This window comes from Corythoichthys intestinalis, chromosome 15 (genome assembly GCF_030265065.1).
Source record: "Corythoichthys intestinalis isolate RoL2023-P3 chromosome 15, ASM3026506v1, whole genome shotgun sequence".
Taxonomy (NCBI): domain Eukaryota; kingdom Metazoa; phylum Chordata; class Actinopteri; order Syngnathiformes; family Syngnathidae; genus Corythoichthys; species Corythoichthys intestinalis.
In genome coordinates this window covers 9208916-9223223 of record NC_080409.1, presented here as the reverse complement: position 1 = coordinate 9223223, position 14308 = coordinate 9208916, and the positions used below count along the sequence as shown (strand labels likewise).

Here is a 14308-nt window from a genome sequence, read left to right as displayed (position 1 = left end):
TTCAGGCAGTGCTTTACATTTGCTGCATGGTTCGACAGCTCGCTACAGTCTATCAACAACTCTGGCTGCATTCAAAATGTGGGTGTTTGAAGGAGAGTTGCGATCAGGTGAGAGTTTGGATAGTTTGGAGGTCGTTTGGAGAGTGAAAAGTTTAAGTGAGTTGAGAGAAGGGCACAGTAGTTGATAGATGAAGAAATAGGACTTTCTCTCTGTGGATTTTTTTTTTTTTTTTTTTATGTAACAGAATGAAAAATCCCACCATCCTGTAGCTGTATCAATGTCCAAATTGCACAAACATAATTACTACCCTTTGTCATGTTACACAAACACGTTTACTGTTCTGTTCGTGATTAAGTGTAACGGGTACACGCAGGTCCGTTGGCTTCTTGCTTGGTGGTCAGAGGATCCACCCGCCATGCAGGATGCGTCGTGCGCCGTGAGTTCGAGTCCTGTCCAGGACAATGGGGGCGGATTGGGTTGCGCGGCGCGGATCCATTCAACACCGGCTACATACGCATATGTCATTTTCAGAAAAAAAACCTGCCACATTATGATAATGCCATTTATGGAATCATTTTCACACAGCCATTTATGGAATCATTTTCACACAAACACTGCATTAAAAAAATGTTGTAGGTTTTACTTCATGAGTGACGTATGACTGTGAGTGTATGTGGCCACTCCTCTTACTGGACCCAAAAGTTCATATGTTTGTATGTATAATTTGTTGTACGTTGATTTTTGGGGAGCTGCTTGGCACTGCTGACCTACAGGAGACATCGCCTGTGAGGTACCGTTTATGTCTGTGTGTGCGTTTTTTCGTTTCATATGTATAGGTCCTTTTTTTTTCTTTTTGATTCAGGGGGTACTGCCCCCCCATACATTATGGTCACTCAGGTTATGAGTTTGATCCCATTGCTGAAGATGTTTGCCAAATTTAACTTCTGTGACAGGAAAACAATGAAAAGAAAGTTGAAGAAAAAAAATATGTACTTATGTAATAATATATGTACATCGAGGATTTGGTGAGTCAATATTTTGCTAAATAATACCCTCCCAACAGACACACACACAAAAATTAACGAATCACTCATGTGGGTGGGAGACAAATGACTGTAATTATACACTTAGCCAGCAGGTGGTTCCGTGGACACATTAAGCTCCAAGAAATGAACCCTTTCTCGAACCAATTGGCTCAAGTGGTGCAATGCCTCATGAGGCTTCATTTCACCATCACTAACTGAAAGTCACATACCTGTTGGTGAATTGTTGATCTGGCAATGATGTAAGCCCAAAGACTGGTTTAAGTAAGCTGCGGATGATGATCAGCGGCACTTGGTCCCAGGCACACCCATTTGTGCAATCAGGGCGGAAATACACAAATACATGGAGGAGGGGCTCAGTTTCAATAATCGTAAACAAACATTGAAACATTTACAGCAACACAGAGTAAATGCTTTCTCCTTCCATGTGTTGTCATGCAACAAATTTTGAATTAACTTGCAGACATGGCAGATCACTTGAATACACCGGCCATTTTATTAACGCTGGATTGAATAACTTGTTTAGCAGTCCAGGAGTGACATCAAAACGCAATTATGACTTTGAATAAAGCATTTACCATAAAATTTTCCGTACGCTGAGATGATGTGTCCTGAATCCTGCTTGTTCTCCTGTTTAAGGTTGTTTCTGACAAGCACCTCCGAAAATGTCCTGACTACTCGTCTCACGTCAACGAGCGTGACGTGAATGTCGAAGAACTGTGATTGGTCCGCTCAGAACGTTTCCAGTTCAGCACCACAACACCGCCGTTTTCAAACATTTCCAAACGTTTCCTTTGTCGCTTACGCTTCAACATTTGTATTACCAACATCTGTTTGTTCAATATTGATTAGCTGCAGCTGCAAATACACACATTCCATCTTCGTTGCTATTGCTGTCAATGACAGCTGATGCCCACCTTTAGGGTACGCTGTTGTGACGTCACATACCGAACGTTAAATTTCAGGTTTTTAGCGCGTCCAGTGTGCATGGTTCGCCCCGGACCAGTGGCTAACATATCATTTGGACTGTCAGATTGATGACACGGGCGGCATCTGGCGCACTGACATTCAGCGGGTGTGATTGCTACGGGGATCTGGCGAGCTGAGGCCAGATCCGGCACGGAGTCAGCTGGTATTGGTGAAGTCACACAGATGATTTATCACATTATGTTCATACCATAGGTTTCATTCTCATTAACACTGGAAGCGCTGTTGTGACGTCACATGCCGTTTTTTTGGCTATAATGAAATACCAGAAAGGCGTCAAATGATCCCGATACCAAACTGACTACTTGGCTTTGTCAATCAATAGACCACTCAAACAAGCAATCAAGCAGCCTAGGTGTGAAGGAGGGGGGTGGGGGTCACTCTGGATAGCTGCAATTAGCATCTTGAATATTTGCAAATCCAGGGCTCTCTTGTCTTTGTCAAACACGGAGGAACACAGAGATGGCAAGTCGCCGTGTTCTACAACATAATTGACATGGCAGCACTGAATGCATATGTGTTGTATCAGGCATGCACTGGAAGGCAAGAGATACAGGTGGACTTCTTGGTGGGTCTTGCAAAGGAATTAGCTCACTCTCATGTGGGTGCAAAGAGGCGCAGAAGGGAAAATTGCTTCAGCAACAACCTCCAACACATATCCCTGGGAAAATGGCGACATGTCATATGTCACCACATAAAATTTTTTTTGTTTTGTTTTTCATTACACCGTCCCTTGTACTGTAAAAAGGTTGTCCGCCCAATTGCCTGCCTGAGTGGTCCACTGTCCGACAGAGCCAAAGCAGCCCTGCCCTGCAAACACTCAAGTTTCTAATTGGAGCAATCCAGCCCTGTGGTTTTGCGAGTCTGAATGGGAATGTCTGATGAAGACCTCAATGCTCACAAAAGATATGCTGGGGCCGGGTCCTGGGGCTTTCAGAAACATGTCGTCTTGTAGTATAACATTATACTGACAATCAATCAGCAGAAGTAATCAGGTGGCTCTATGTTCATGCCCCATGGAGAACAACGGCTGGCTGCTAGGACTGTAAGAGTTGTCTTTGATCGGGATAACGTAATGCCATAAAGTTATGTCGTAATGTCACACTGGGAAAGAATGTGAAATAAGATTTTATTTTTCAAAATTGACACAATATTTTTACTGGCCCCAGCGAGCCAGTGGTTGGAGTATTCTGGTGGTTTTAAAACCGTCCGGACCACCGGGCAAATTATATTGTCGACGCCTGTGCAATATTGCATGTAGATTATTTTAAAATTTGAAGGGTGGGCATAAAATGTCCTCCAATTTTGCTAATGATGGCACTAGACCTCCAAACTACTTTGTGGATTGGAAGTCTGTCACCGTCAGTGGCAGCCAACAGTGGTGTTTCCTATTCTCCGTGACCTCTTTCGGGTCATCTGGGATGCTTATATAGCGTGACTTACGGCTGTGCTCCACACGCCGTGGTGTATTGTTAATGACAAAGGAAGGGCGGGCGGGCTTTTAGAGAGGAAGCAAAGGGAGGGACGTCCTGAACCGCTGTCTCCTCTGTCACTTCGGTCTTCATCCTCCCTCTGCTGCTCACCCAAAGGCTGCCGTTTTGAAATCTTTCTTTCCCCCTCTCATCCCAGCCCAGCAGCTGGAGCCAGACTATTTATAGTGCCACCCCTGTGCGGGAAGAAGCGGGGGCTAGAGGACAGGAGGAGGGGCCAACGAGACTTCTGCACAGCACAACACAAATATCAGTAATATGTGTGGGGGCATGGCCATAAGCTGTTATTCCTATGCAGAAGTGCTGAAACGTTGGACATAATACAGAGTGATTGTTTGCGCAGTGCTCACTGATAGTTTACTTAATAGTGACTTCAATTAACTCGACTAATTCAATAAGAAAAAATCTTTCAAAAATGTTGCTGCTTCAAAGATCGTTTAATTGGAGTGTTGTAAAGCTTTGTTTTGAAAGCGTTTGAATTTAGTTTAATTGATTTGGGTGGATATACTGTCCTCTAGTGTCAACATTGAATATGACATAACTCATCTAACATGGCTAACAAGTCCAGGTGCTCCCTGTTAAGACCAACATAGGGTAAGTTTTTGTTTGAGCATAGACTTTATATATTATTTTGACGGGACACGGGGCCTATAAATAGCATTGTTGGCGAGGCCGTCAAAGCTGACCGAGTGGAATAACATACAAAGAGCTTTTTTCATTGAAAATTATTGTGACTCAATGCTTAAATCCCTGAATTCTTTATAGATATGGACGTAAAACAGTCTCGATTCGTGGTTAAAAGCAAAAAAAAAAACAAAAACGTGCAGTTAGCATTTATTTTACGTAAATATGTCGAAGTACAATGCTGGGCTGTTAGTAAGTGTAGCTAGCGGCCAGTAGATGTAAATAGAGCTTTTCCGGTGACAATTCTTGTGAATAAATGCTTATAGCCCCCAATTCTTTATAGATATGGACGTAAAACAGTCTCGATTCTTGGTTAAAAGCAAAAAAAAAAACGGGACACGGGGCCTATAAATAGGGGGCTTGCATTGGTGGCGAGGCCGTCAAAGCTGACCGAGTGGAATCACAGACAATGAGCTTTTTTCGTTGAAAATTCTTGTGAATAAATGCTTAAATCCCCGAATTCTTTATAGATATGGACGTAAAACAGTCTCAATTCTTGGTTAAAAGCAAAAAAAACGTGCAGTTCGCATTGATTTTACATTAATATGTCGAAGTACAATGCTAGGCTGTTAGTAAGTGTAGCAAGCGGCCGCCTGATGTAAACAGAGCTTTTCCGGTGAAAATTCTTTTGAATACATTTTTAAATCCCCGAATTCTTTATAGATAAGGACGTAAAACAGGACCGATTTTTGGTTAAAAGCAAAAAAAATGTGCTGTTAGCATTTATTTTATGTAAATATGTCGAAGTACAATGCTAGTCTGTTAGTGAATGTACTGTAGCTAGCGGCCGCCTGATGTAAACAGAGCTTTTTCGGGGAAAATTCTTGTGAATATATGCCTAAATCCCCGAATTCTTTATAGATATGGACGTAAAGCAGTCTCCATTCTTGGTTAAAAGCAAAAAAAAAAAAAAAAACGTGCAGTTAGCATTTATTTTACGTAAATATGTCGAAGTACAATGATAGTCTGTTAGTGAATGTAGCTAGCGGCCGCCTGATGTAAACTGAGCTTTTCCGGTGAAAATTCTTGTGAATAAATGCTTAAATCCCATAATTCTTTATAGATATTGATGTAAAACAGTCTCGATTCTTGGTTAAAAGCAAAAAAAAAACATGCAGTTAGCATTTATTTTACGTAAATATTGCAAACTATGATGCCAGTGCAGTAGCGGCTAATTTCTCCCACTGATTTTTTCACAAAGTTTTAAAATGCATGCATGGTACGAAAAACATAATAATTACCTTGAATCCTCCAACAAATCACTCCTGAGACAATCCTTCCTGTTTGTATGCGGTACAGCTTTCGTATTTTTTTAACAGAAATCCGGCGTTAGATTGTTGCGTGCGTGTGTTTGTGAATAGCTCCTCTTGAGGTGGGCGGCCCCCTAACTGAATGCGAGGCACAGTGCATGACCGAGCTGACCCGTCAATACATTATCAAGTCTATGGTTTGAGCTAAAATGTTTGTTTATGCATTCGTTATTATATATGTTGCACATGTACTGTATGTTCATGAGGTAAGTTGTTTATTTAGCACCTCTGGATTTTCTCAGGTGTTCAAATACTTATTTGCAGCAGTATAATACAAATAACTTGTTAAAAAATCATGCACTGTGATTTTTTTTTTTAAGAATGTCTCTCATAGTGGACAATCACATCCCACGAAAATTTCAAACCCGTCCATCATGTCTAAGTGGGAGAATTGCAAAATCTCAGGGTGTTCAAATACTTATTTCACTGTATCACTTCACTGTAGCTAGATAGATATTCGGCCTGTGGGGTTGCGAGTGGTAGCATTTCACCTCGATTATAATAATGGTCTCCTCTCTGTAAAATTTAATACCATGGACATACAACTCCACTGCCTACTGCAACCCTCTCTGACTGCTTCTAGATGAAATTCATTTCAAAAACAGAAAACATTTCATTTTTAAAAAACTGGTCTATGGCCAGCTGTGGTAGGGCAAATTTAGAAATTTGAATGACCGCCATCATCCATAACTCGTTCGTTCACTCAGTCACTGTCATTGAGAGAATCGTACGGAGCCTTTGGTTGTTCAGGTTTTAAAGGGTGCAGGGCTTTGCGATAGGTCCATTTTCATGAATAAAAACAGAGATACACTCTGGTTATACAATGTATCACAAAAGTGAGTACACCCCTAGCATTTCTGCAGATATTTAAGTATACCTTTTCATGGGACAACACTGACAAAATGACATTTTGACACAATGAAAAGTAGTCTGTGCGCAGCTTATATGATATTGTTAATTTATTTTCCCCTCAAAATAACTCAAAATATAGCCATTAATATCTAAACCCCTGGCAACAAAAATGAGTACACCCCTTTGAAAAACATACTACATCCCTAAATGTCCAAATTGAGTACTGCTTGTCATTTTCCCTCCAAAATGTCATGTGACTCTACATCAAATTGGTGTGCATGGCTTTCACCCCAGGAGAAATCTTCTTCTTAAGACGGTACACAAGAAAGCCCGCAAACAGTTTGCTGTGCATGTCAACAAAGCACATGGATTACTGGAACCATGTCCTATGGTCTTATGAGACGGGCGGGCTTTCCTGTGTACCGTCTTCAGAAGAGACTTCCTCCTGGAGTGACAGCCATGCACACCAATTTGATGTAGAGTGCGGCGTATGGTCTGAGCACTAACAGACTGACCCCCCACCTCTTTAATCTCTGCAGTAATGCTGAGAGTACTCCTGTAACAAGTCACATGACATGTTGGAGGGTAAAATGACAAGCAGTAGACATTAGACATTTAGGGATGTACGTAGTTTCTATGGGGTGTACTTACTTTTGTTGCCAGAGGTTTAAATATGAATGGCTATATTTTGAGTTATTATGAGGGGAAAATAAATTAACTATTATATATGCTGCACACAGACTACTTTTCATTGTGTCAAAGTGTCATTTGTCAGTGTTGTCCCATGAAAAGATATACTTAAATATCTGCAGAAATGAGAGGGGTGTACTCACTTTTGTGATACACTGGAGCTTCTAATAATATTTTAAAGGGTTTTTTTACTCTCAAAATGTCATTATGTTTAACTCATTGCCTGCCATTGGTATCAATACATTTCTAATTCATTTAGAAGTTGTGAACACTCGTTTTAGTGCCATTGATGTCTAGTGCTGTCAATGGCAGCTAATAAGTGCCCTAGAAAGGGATTAAGGCTTTAGTGACAGAGAAGAGTGAGAACAGACTCTGGTTGTGGCTTTTTTTCTTGGGGGGGGGGGTTGGCTGAACAATCTGCCTTTGTCCCCAGCATGGGCACAACTAGCCTCTGTTATTGCCGGGCAGCCCAACAGTGCATCCACTCTGACCAAGAGCACGCTAAAACAATAAGGATCACGTGTCACAGAGTGGCATCAGATTTCTGTCTTTTCAAGCCATCTCCATTTGATCTAATTGCACTTTTTCCTCCTACAGGTGACCCCATGTCAGGCCTCTTCCGGAAGCCTATGAACGACGACGGTGACGTGTACACATCCTTGCTGTCCAATCAGAGCTTTACATCCGGTCTGGAATCTTCCTACCTGTCTGACAATGCGAAAGCTTCCTCCGGCCTGGACCGCTTCTCCTCCGACATGTACGGCTTCAGCTCCGGCACAAAAACAGTGCCCGACGACAAGCCCGAGTCGCTGATTGGCTCGGAAAAGACGGAATCCTACAACTACATGGACATAAGCCACGGGGACGATCGCCACGAGCGACGGCCAGCAGACGCGGGATCGAGCGGTCGTTCTTCACTGGGTAGCTACATCGATCGAAACCCTGAAAAAGAAGAAGAGGATGAGGAAGAAGACGAGAACCTGGGCCCGGCCCTGGGGTCCCACTCATTCCCTTATGTGGAGGAACCATCCGATGAGGAGCTGTCCGACTACCGCTCCTACCGGAACTTGGGCGGCACGCCGCAGTCAGCCAGCCCTGTGAAGATCACCCTGACCGAGTCGCGGGCTCCGACGTCCGAGGCTGAGCCCCGGCCGCTTCACTCTTCGACCGCCGGGTCAGACCGTGAGAATGTGCTTAGCGTGGGCCTCCAGGGGGTCCCCACGGTGACCCTGTCAGAACCAGAGGATGACAGCCCTGCCTCCAGCCCCAATACTTCTCCCACACGTAAGCAGCCTGGCCTCCAAGCATCCACATTTTCAAGAATGCTAGATTCCCCCCCCCCCTAAATTGATGTAATGCAAAAGCTACCATCTATAACAGGGGTCTCCAAACTGGTCGTCAACGGCCGCTGTGAGTCCTGGTTTTTGTTCCAACCGATCCAGCACAGATAATTTAATCAATGAGGTTTCTGCTAAATTAAGCAGCATCTGACTGCAGTCAAACAATTACACTTGGAAGACACCAGATTGGTTGCCTGGCACGGCCAGACTGTTCTGCCTGTATTTTTCAATCACTGTTAGAAGAGTCTGGAACCCAGCTCCTCATTGGCCTCTCGAACCCGAGCGAAAGTTACCGTGCAATGAGATTTGTTTATTTGCGTGACGTGTTCTCAACGAGCAACGTCACTTTTGCGCGTCAGAAGTCGTCTCCACAACAACACAGATGGCAAACAATAGAGCCAAGAATATGTTCCAATCCACGGTAAATTTTGTGTTAAATGACCAAAAACACATCGAGCCGCTAAAACCAACAGTCTGTCTCGCTCTAGCCATGTTGAATGAACTTCTCCGTTCTCCTCGTATGTTTATTTCAACGCGGTAGCATTTCTTGTCGCTTTACCAATGTCACATCTGCCCGTCACTGATTGGTCCACTCCGCTGTCTGTTTGCTGTGGCTTGCGCTGCACTGGAAATTTGATCCGTCAAACGGTCGCCAGACTCTTATCGCTAGAACAGCGGTGAGTCTGGAGTTCAAGGCAACCAGATTGGTTCTTTGGTTAAAATGAAATCGTGTACCCACTGCGGCCCTATGTGTGTGTAGTTTGGAGACCCCTGATCGATAATATTCAGTTAATTTTTCCCGCGCAACGCAGGGAAACTTTCATTTGACAGCAAAGAAACTACCATTTGCCCAAAAATGCGTTGTTGTTTTTTCGTTTTTAATCACTTATCTAGTCCTACAATTTTTACTGAAGGTCGTTTTTTAAAGAACGTAGATTATGATTTTTTTTTTGTAATTGCTTCAATAGCTTCAAATTTACAATGATGACCTGAGATTTAAAGGAATAATTCGGTTTAGTGCTACCAAACCAGCGAATGTGGCACATCTTTTTATGATTATACACACTCAGCAAGACAGGTACACTGCTGGCCAAAAATATTAGCGCCCCTGAAATTCTGTCAGATGATGCTATATTTCTCCTAGAAAATGATTTCAATTACAAATGCTTTGGTTAGTAATATCTTCTTTTATTTTGCTTGCAATGGAAAAACACAAAGGAGAATGAAAAAAAAGATTCATTCATTATCATTCTACACAAAACTCCAAAAATGGGCCGGACAAAAGTATTGGCACCCTACCACATCCAGTATCCATCAATGAGTTTCTTACAATTCTCTGCTAGAATTTTAGACCATTCATCTTTGGCCAACTGCTCCAGGTCTCTGAGATTTGAAGGGTGCCTTCTCCAAACTGCCATTTTCAGATCTCTCCACAGGTGTTCTATGGGATTCAGAAAACCCATGACCTCTGAGGGAGACGCAGCTTTCTCACACTGTGCCCTACATTACGCTGCAAAATTTGTTGGTAGTCCATACACACGGTCAAGCAGTACAGTACCAGAGGTAGCAAAGCAACCCCAAAAACATCAGGGAACCTCTGCCATATTTGACTGTGGGGACCGTGTTCTTTTCTATGAAGACCTTGTTTTTTTTCCTGTAAGCTTTATGTCGATGCCTTTTCCCCAAAAAATCTCTACTTTGGTCTCATCTGACCAGAGAACATTCTTCCAAAACATTTCTGGCTTTCTCAGTTAAGTTTTGGCAACCTGGCTTTTTTATGTCTCTGGTCAGAAGTGGGTTCTTCCTGGGTATCCTACCATAGAGTCCCTTTTCATCAAGACGCCGACGGATAGTACGGGTTGACACTGTTGTACCCTCGGACTGCAGGACAGCTTGAACTTGTTTGGATATTAGTCCAGGTTCTTTATCCAATTCAATTTTTCTTTTCCGTCCACATCTAGGGAGGTTAGCCACAGTGCCATGGGCTTTACACTTATTGATGACACTGTGCATGGTAGACACAGGAACATTCAGGTCTTTAGAGATGGACTTGTAGCCTTGAGATTGCCCATGCTTCCTCACAATTTTGCTTCTCAAGTCCTCGGACAGTTCATTGGTCTTCTTTCTTTTCTCCATGCTCAATGTGGTACACACAACGACACAGGACAGAGGTTGAGTCAACTTTAATCCATTTTAACTGGCTGCATGTGTGAATTAGAGAAGCATCAATGATTTTTCAAATGGCGCCAATACTTTTGTCCGGCCCATTCTTGGAGTTTTGTGTAAAATGATAATGATTTAATTTTTTTCCCCATTCTCTTTTGTGTTTTTTCATTGCAAGCACAATAAATGAAGATATTACTACCAAAGCATTTGTAATTGCAATCATTTTCTGGGAGAAAGTGAGCATTATCTGACAGAATTGTAAATGTAACGCGTTACTACCCGCCTCTGCACTCACTAAAAACCTTAAAAGGCTAAATCAACATTGCATATCAGTCATGCAAGATTTAAACAAAAAAATCTTACAATATTTACAAAAAATGTGCAAGTCTAAAGTTTCTTGTTTTAGGGTCCTTCCGGAGTCCTACTGTCAGTCAGTGGCGGCCACAGTTGCCCTCAAACATGCCTGATCAAAATCCTTCGTTATCAGTTTCGTTTTTAATCGGCCGGTGGCCGATGTTGGAAAAAAAAGTACACATATCGACCAGACAATCAGTCGACCTCTACGTAATTTTTACCCAATTCACATAAGTTATAGTCCCTTTCACATTTTTATATGACAGGCTAAATGATGAATACACATATCTATTTTTTGCAGAAAAAGATTTCCCTTCGCGTGATACGGTCAAATCTGATGTTGTGAAGTCGGCGCCGAGCAAATACGGTCCAGGCTCAAAGGTCGGTGCCAAAGAGCAAGACGGTAGCAGTGCCGAGTCTGGAGACTCCGAAATCGAGCTGGTGTCTGAAGAGCCTCCCAGGGCCAGCAGCGACCCATTTGCTGAGCCTACGAAAAGTAAGGGCGCCTTCGACCGATCCGGCGACCCGCCGGCGGCTCCTAAGACCGGCAACCACGCCCCGCCTGCGGCTTACAGCATTCTACGCGAGGAAAGGGAGGCGGAACTCGACAGTGACCTCTTCATCGAGTCCGCATCGGAAGAAAGCCCGAAAAGAGAACAGGGCGTGGGAGGCCCCGACCCGGTTTCCCGCAGCCCCCGTCAGCCGGCCGAGCCCTCCTTCGCGGAAAAGATGAAAGCGGAAGAAGAGCGCCCGAGCAAGCCCAAGCCCCCGACGGCAACAGTGCCCCCAGAGGTGCGTCCGGAGAGGTTCAGTCAAGAGGACAAGAAGGGCCACCAAAGCAAAGTGGATCTAGGGAAATTGGCTGCTTCCTTCCTACTGGAGGGTTTCAACAAACAAAAAGGTGAGTAGAATTTTTTTCTCTATTTTTGGTCCGTCCAAACTTGATCTTTTGCGACCTTACACATTTAGGAACAAGCTTTCCAGAGCTTTTTGTCAGTTTTTTTTTTGTCAGAGAAATACCTGTATTTAAATCCAAGTCAGTCATTTCATAAGTACAGGTAGTCTCCCGGGTTACAACGTACCCGACTTTTGTGATTTCACCAGTCTAGTATTTTTTCTTATAATGTTGACTTTTGTTTTGTGATGCATACTTTTATCTTGGCGCAGGAAGCGTGGAGCAGGTAGTACTAACGGCCCGCATGTACACACAAAGTAGATCGTATTTGTGCACACGAAGGAAAGCGCATGAGCACACGCGAGGAAGAGCGCATTTGTTAAAACGAAGAAGTTGCGCAGCCGAGTTAGAGAGAGGGCCAAATTATACCGGACGAGTCTTTGGTCAAGGTCCGACACAGCTTCGTGTTGACCGCGTGCTTCGCAGTACGTCAGAAATTGGCAAAACATACCGGCTACGCACAGCTGTGGTCCGGCAACTCTGTTTCGTCGTGAGCTCTCGCGTGGGCGCTTGCGACAAACACACGGAGTCTGTACTCAACAGAGAAGCAGAGCGAGAGAGGTGGACTTGATTTGACTCAACATTTTTTCCCCGAATTTATTTTGCTTTTACCATGAGTTTGTGACACTGTTTAATCACTGTTTTAAACTACATACCTTGCATAAAAACTCACCGTCCATCCTTATAGCTTCTGCTATGGCCTTCTATGTCTAATATTCTGATTGAATGTTTTCCAAGCCACCCTGAAGTGCAAGCTACGGTGGTATTGATTTGTTCATGCGACGCGGGAGTAAGAAAGAGACACACACAGCTTGCCGAGAGTCACAGGTTGTAGAAGTTTTTTTTTCCGTGTGTTTTCGCCGTGTGTTAATAAAAATAAAAAAAAACAAAGATGTCAGCACGTCGTATGTTTGAGATCTTTGCCAGAAAAACACAAAATAAGACACCATGCAGCTTCCTTTTTAATGTTGTCCTCATAATAATGATCTGCTGCATCATAAATCACTTTGTGACTTTTCACCTCCATGATGAAGCGTTCTTCGTCCATGTTCGCTGGTGTTAAAACTGTGAATACGCAACTGGGATGATGACCCCAGCCCTGGCTCCGCCCAATTTGATAGATGCGTCTCCGGCAAAAATAGAAAATAGCCGACTGACGTGGCCAGTATTCTTTGAAAAATATGATAGAATGGAAATGGACTGGCTCCAGCACTATATCTTCCCGGACCGAAGACACATCCGGTATAATTTGGCCCAGAGAGGGGAAAGCCTGTAGGATTTGTAGGGTATTTAATAGAGATGTCCCGATCCGATCACGTGATCGGAAATCAGGCTGATCGCACCGTTTTTCAGAGGATCGGAATCGGCTGAAAGGGATCGGGTTTTTAATTAAAAAATATATTTTATGTTGCTCTGCTTCATGCCCGTACAGCCTTCACTCTACCTTCTGCTGCTTTTCTTGCTCAACAGTGCACTGCAGTTTGCTGCTTGTTAATGTTAACGATAAGTGACAGCTGTGGAAGCTTTGATGTTACCAGAGAAGCCTAGGATCGCTGACTTGAAAGACGCCGCATCTGTCAATCATCGTTGAGCTTGTTTAACACTAAGTGTTCTCAGCAGCCTGAGTGGATTTGAGTGGACTTACTCAATGAAGCATTAAATAAAGGCAAGTATTTTTCTACGTTACTGTTTAAAAATAATTTGGTGGGAAAGCAACATGTTTAAAACTTAACATAATTATTACATTAGAAGTGCTTAAAAATCATTTATTAAAATATACATATACATTAAAGTTTTTTTTTTTTTAATTATACTTTAGGGAAAAAACATGTCTTATATGTATCTCTTTCCAATGCTAAATCTGAATAAATACATTGAACACATCAGGGAACAATTTCTTTTTTTGGTATCGAATCGGGACTCTCTATAGGCAGATTCTCAAAATCAGGTGACTCTGACCCGGGTGCAAAAATATGCGATTGGGACATCCCTATGATTTAAAGGGTTAATTCCGATTTACGCGGAAAGTTGGGTTACTTTGCCAGCGTAGGAACGGAACTCGTTCGTAACCCGGGGACTACCTGTCATAATGTTAACAAAGTGAGGCTTGTGGATGTTAATTTCCAGGTGGCCAGTGACCTCGCAGTTGATTTGTCGATCATTATATCCGTTGCCGATTGATTGGTTGTTGTGCCAGGCGACGGCGACAGAAATAGAACCATTTCCTTTTTTTTTTTTTTTTATCGCGTCGCTGGTCCGTGTGTGCACAGATACGTGCACGAACATCGCGTGTCGCTTTGCCGCAAGAGGGTTGGCGATTTTTGCTTCATCGCGCTTGTTCCATAGAAAATATATTGAAGACTAAGACTTTTCATTTAAACAGCCCTATAGACAAGGTTCCTGAGCAGAACATGGACTTTCAGTTTAGACCAGGGGT

General features: G+C 43.1%; 1 protein-coding gene across 1 annotated transcript in view; it reads left to right on the top strand.

Annotated features, from left to right (window-relative positions):
- rtn1a (reticulon 1a) overlaps positions 1 to 14308 on the top strand; it is a 76895-nt gene that overhangs the window by 22230 nt on the left and 40357 nt on the right. The window contains exons 2-3 of the mRNA XM_057859262.1: positions 7654 to 8340; positions 11218 to 11817. Of these exons, the coding sequence (XP_057715245.1) occupies positions 7654 to 8340; positions 11218 to 11817 (1287 nt within the window). The remainder of the gene's footprint in view (positions 1 to 7653; positions 8341 to 11217; positions 11818 to 14308) is intronic.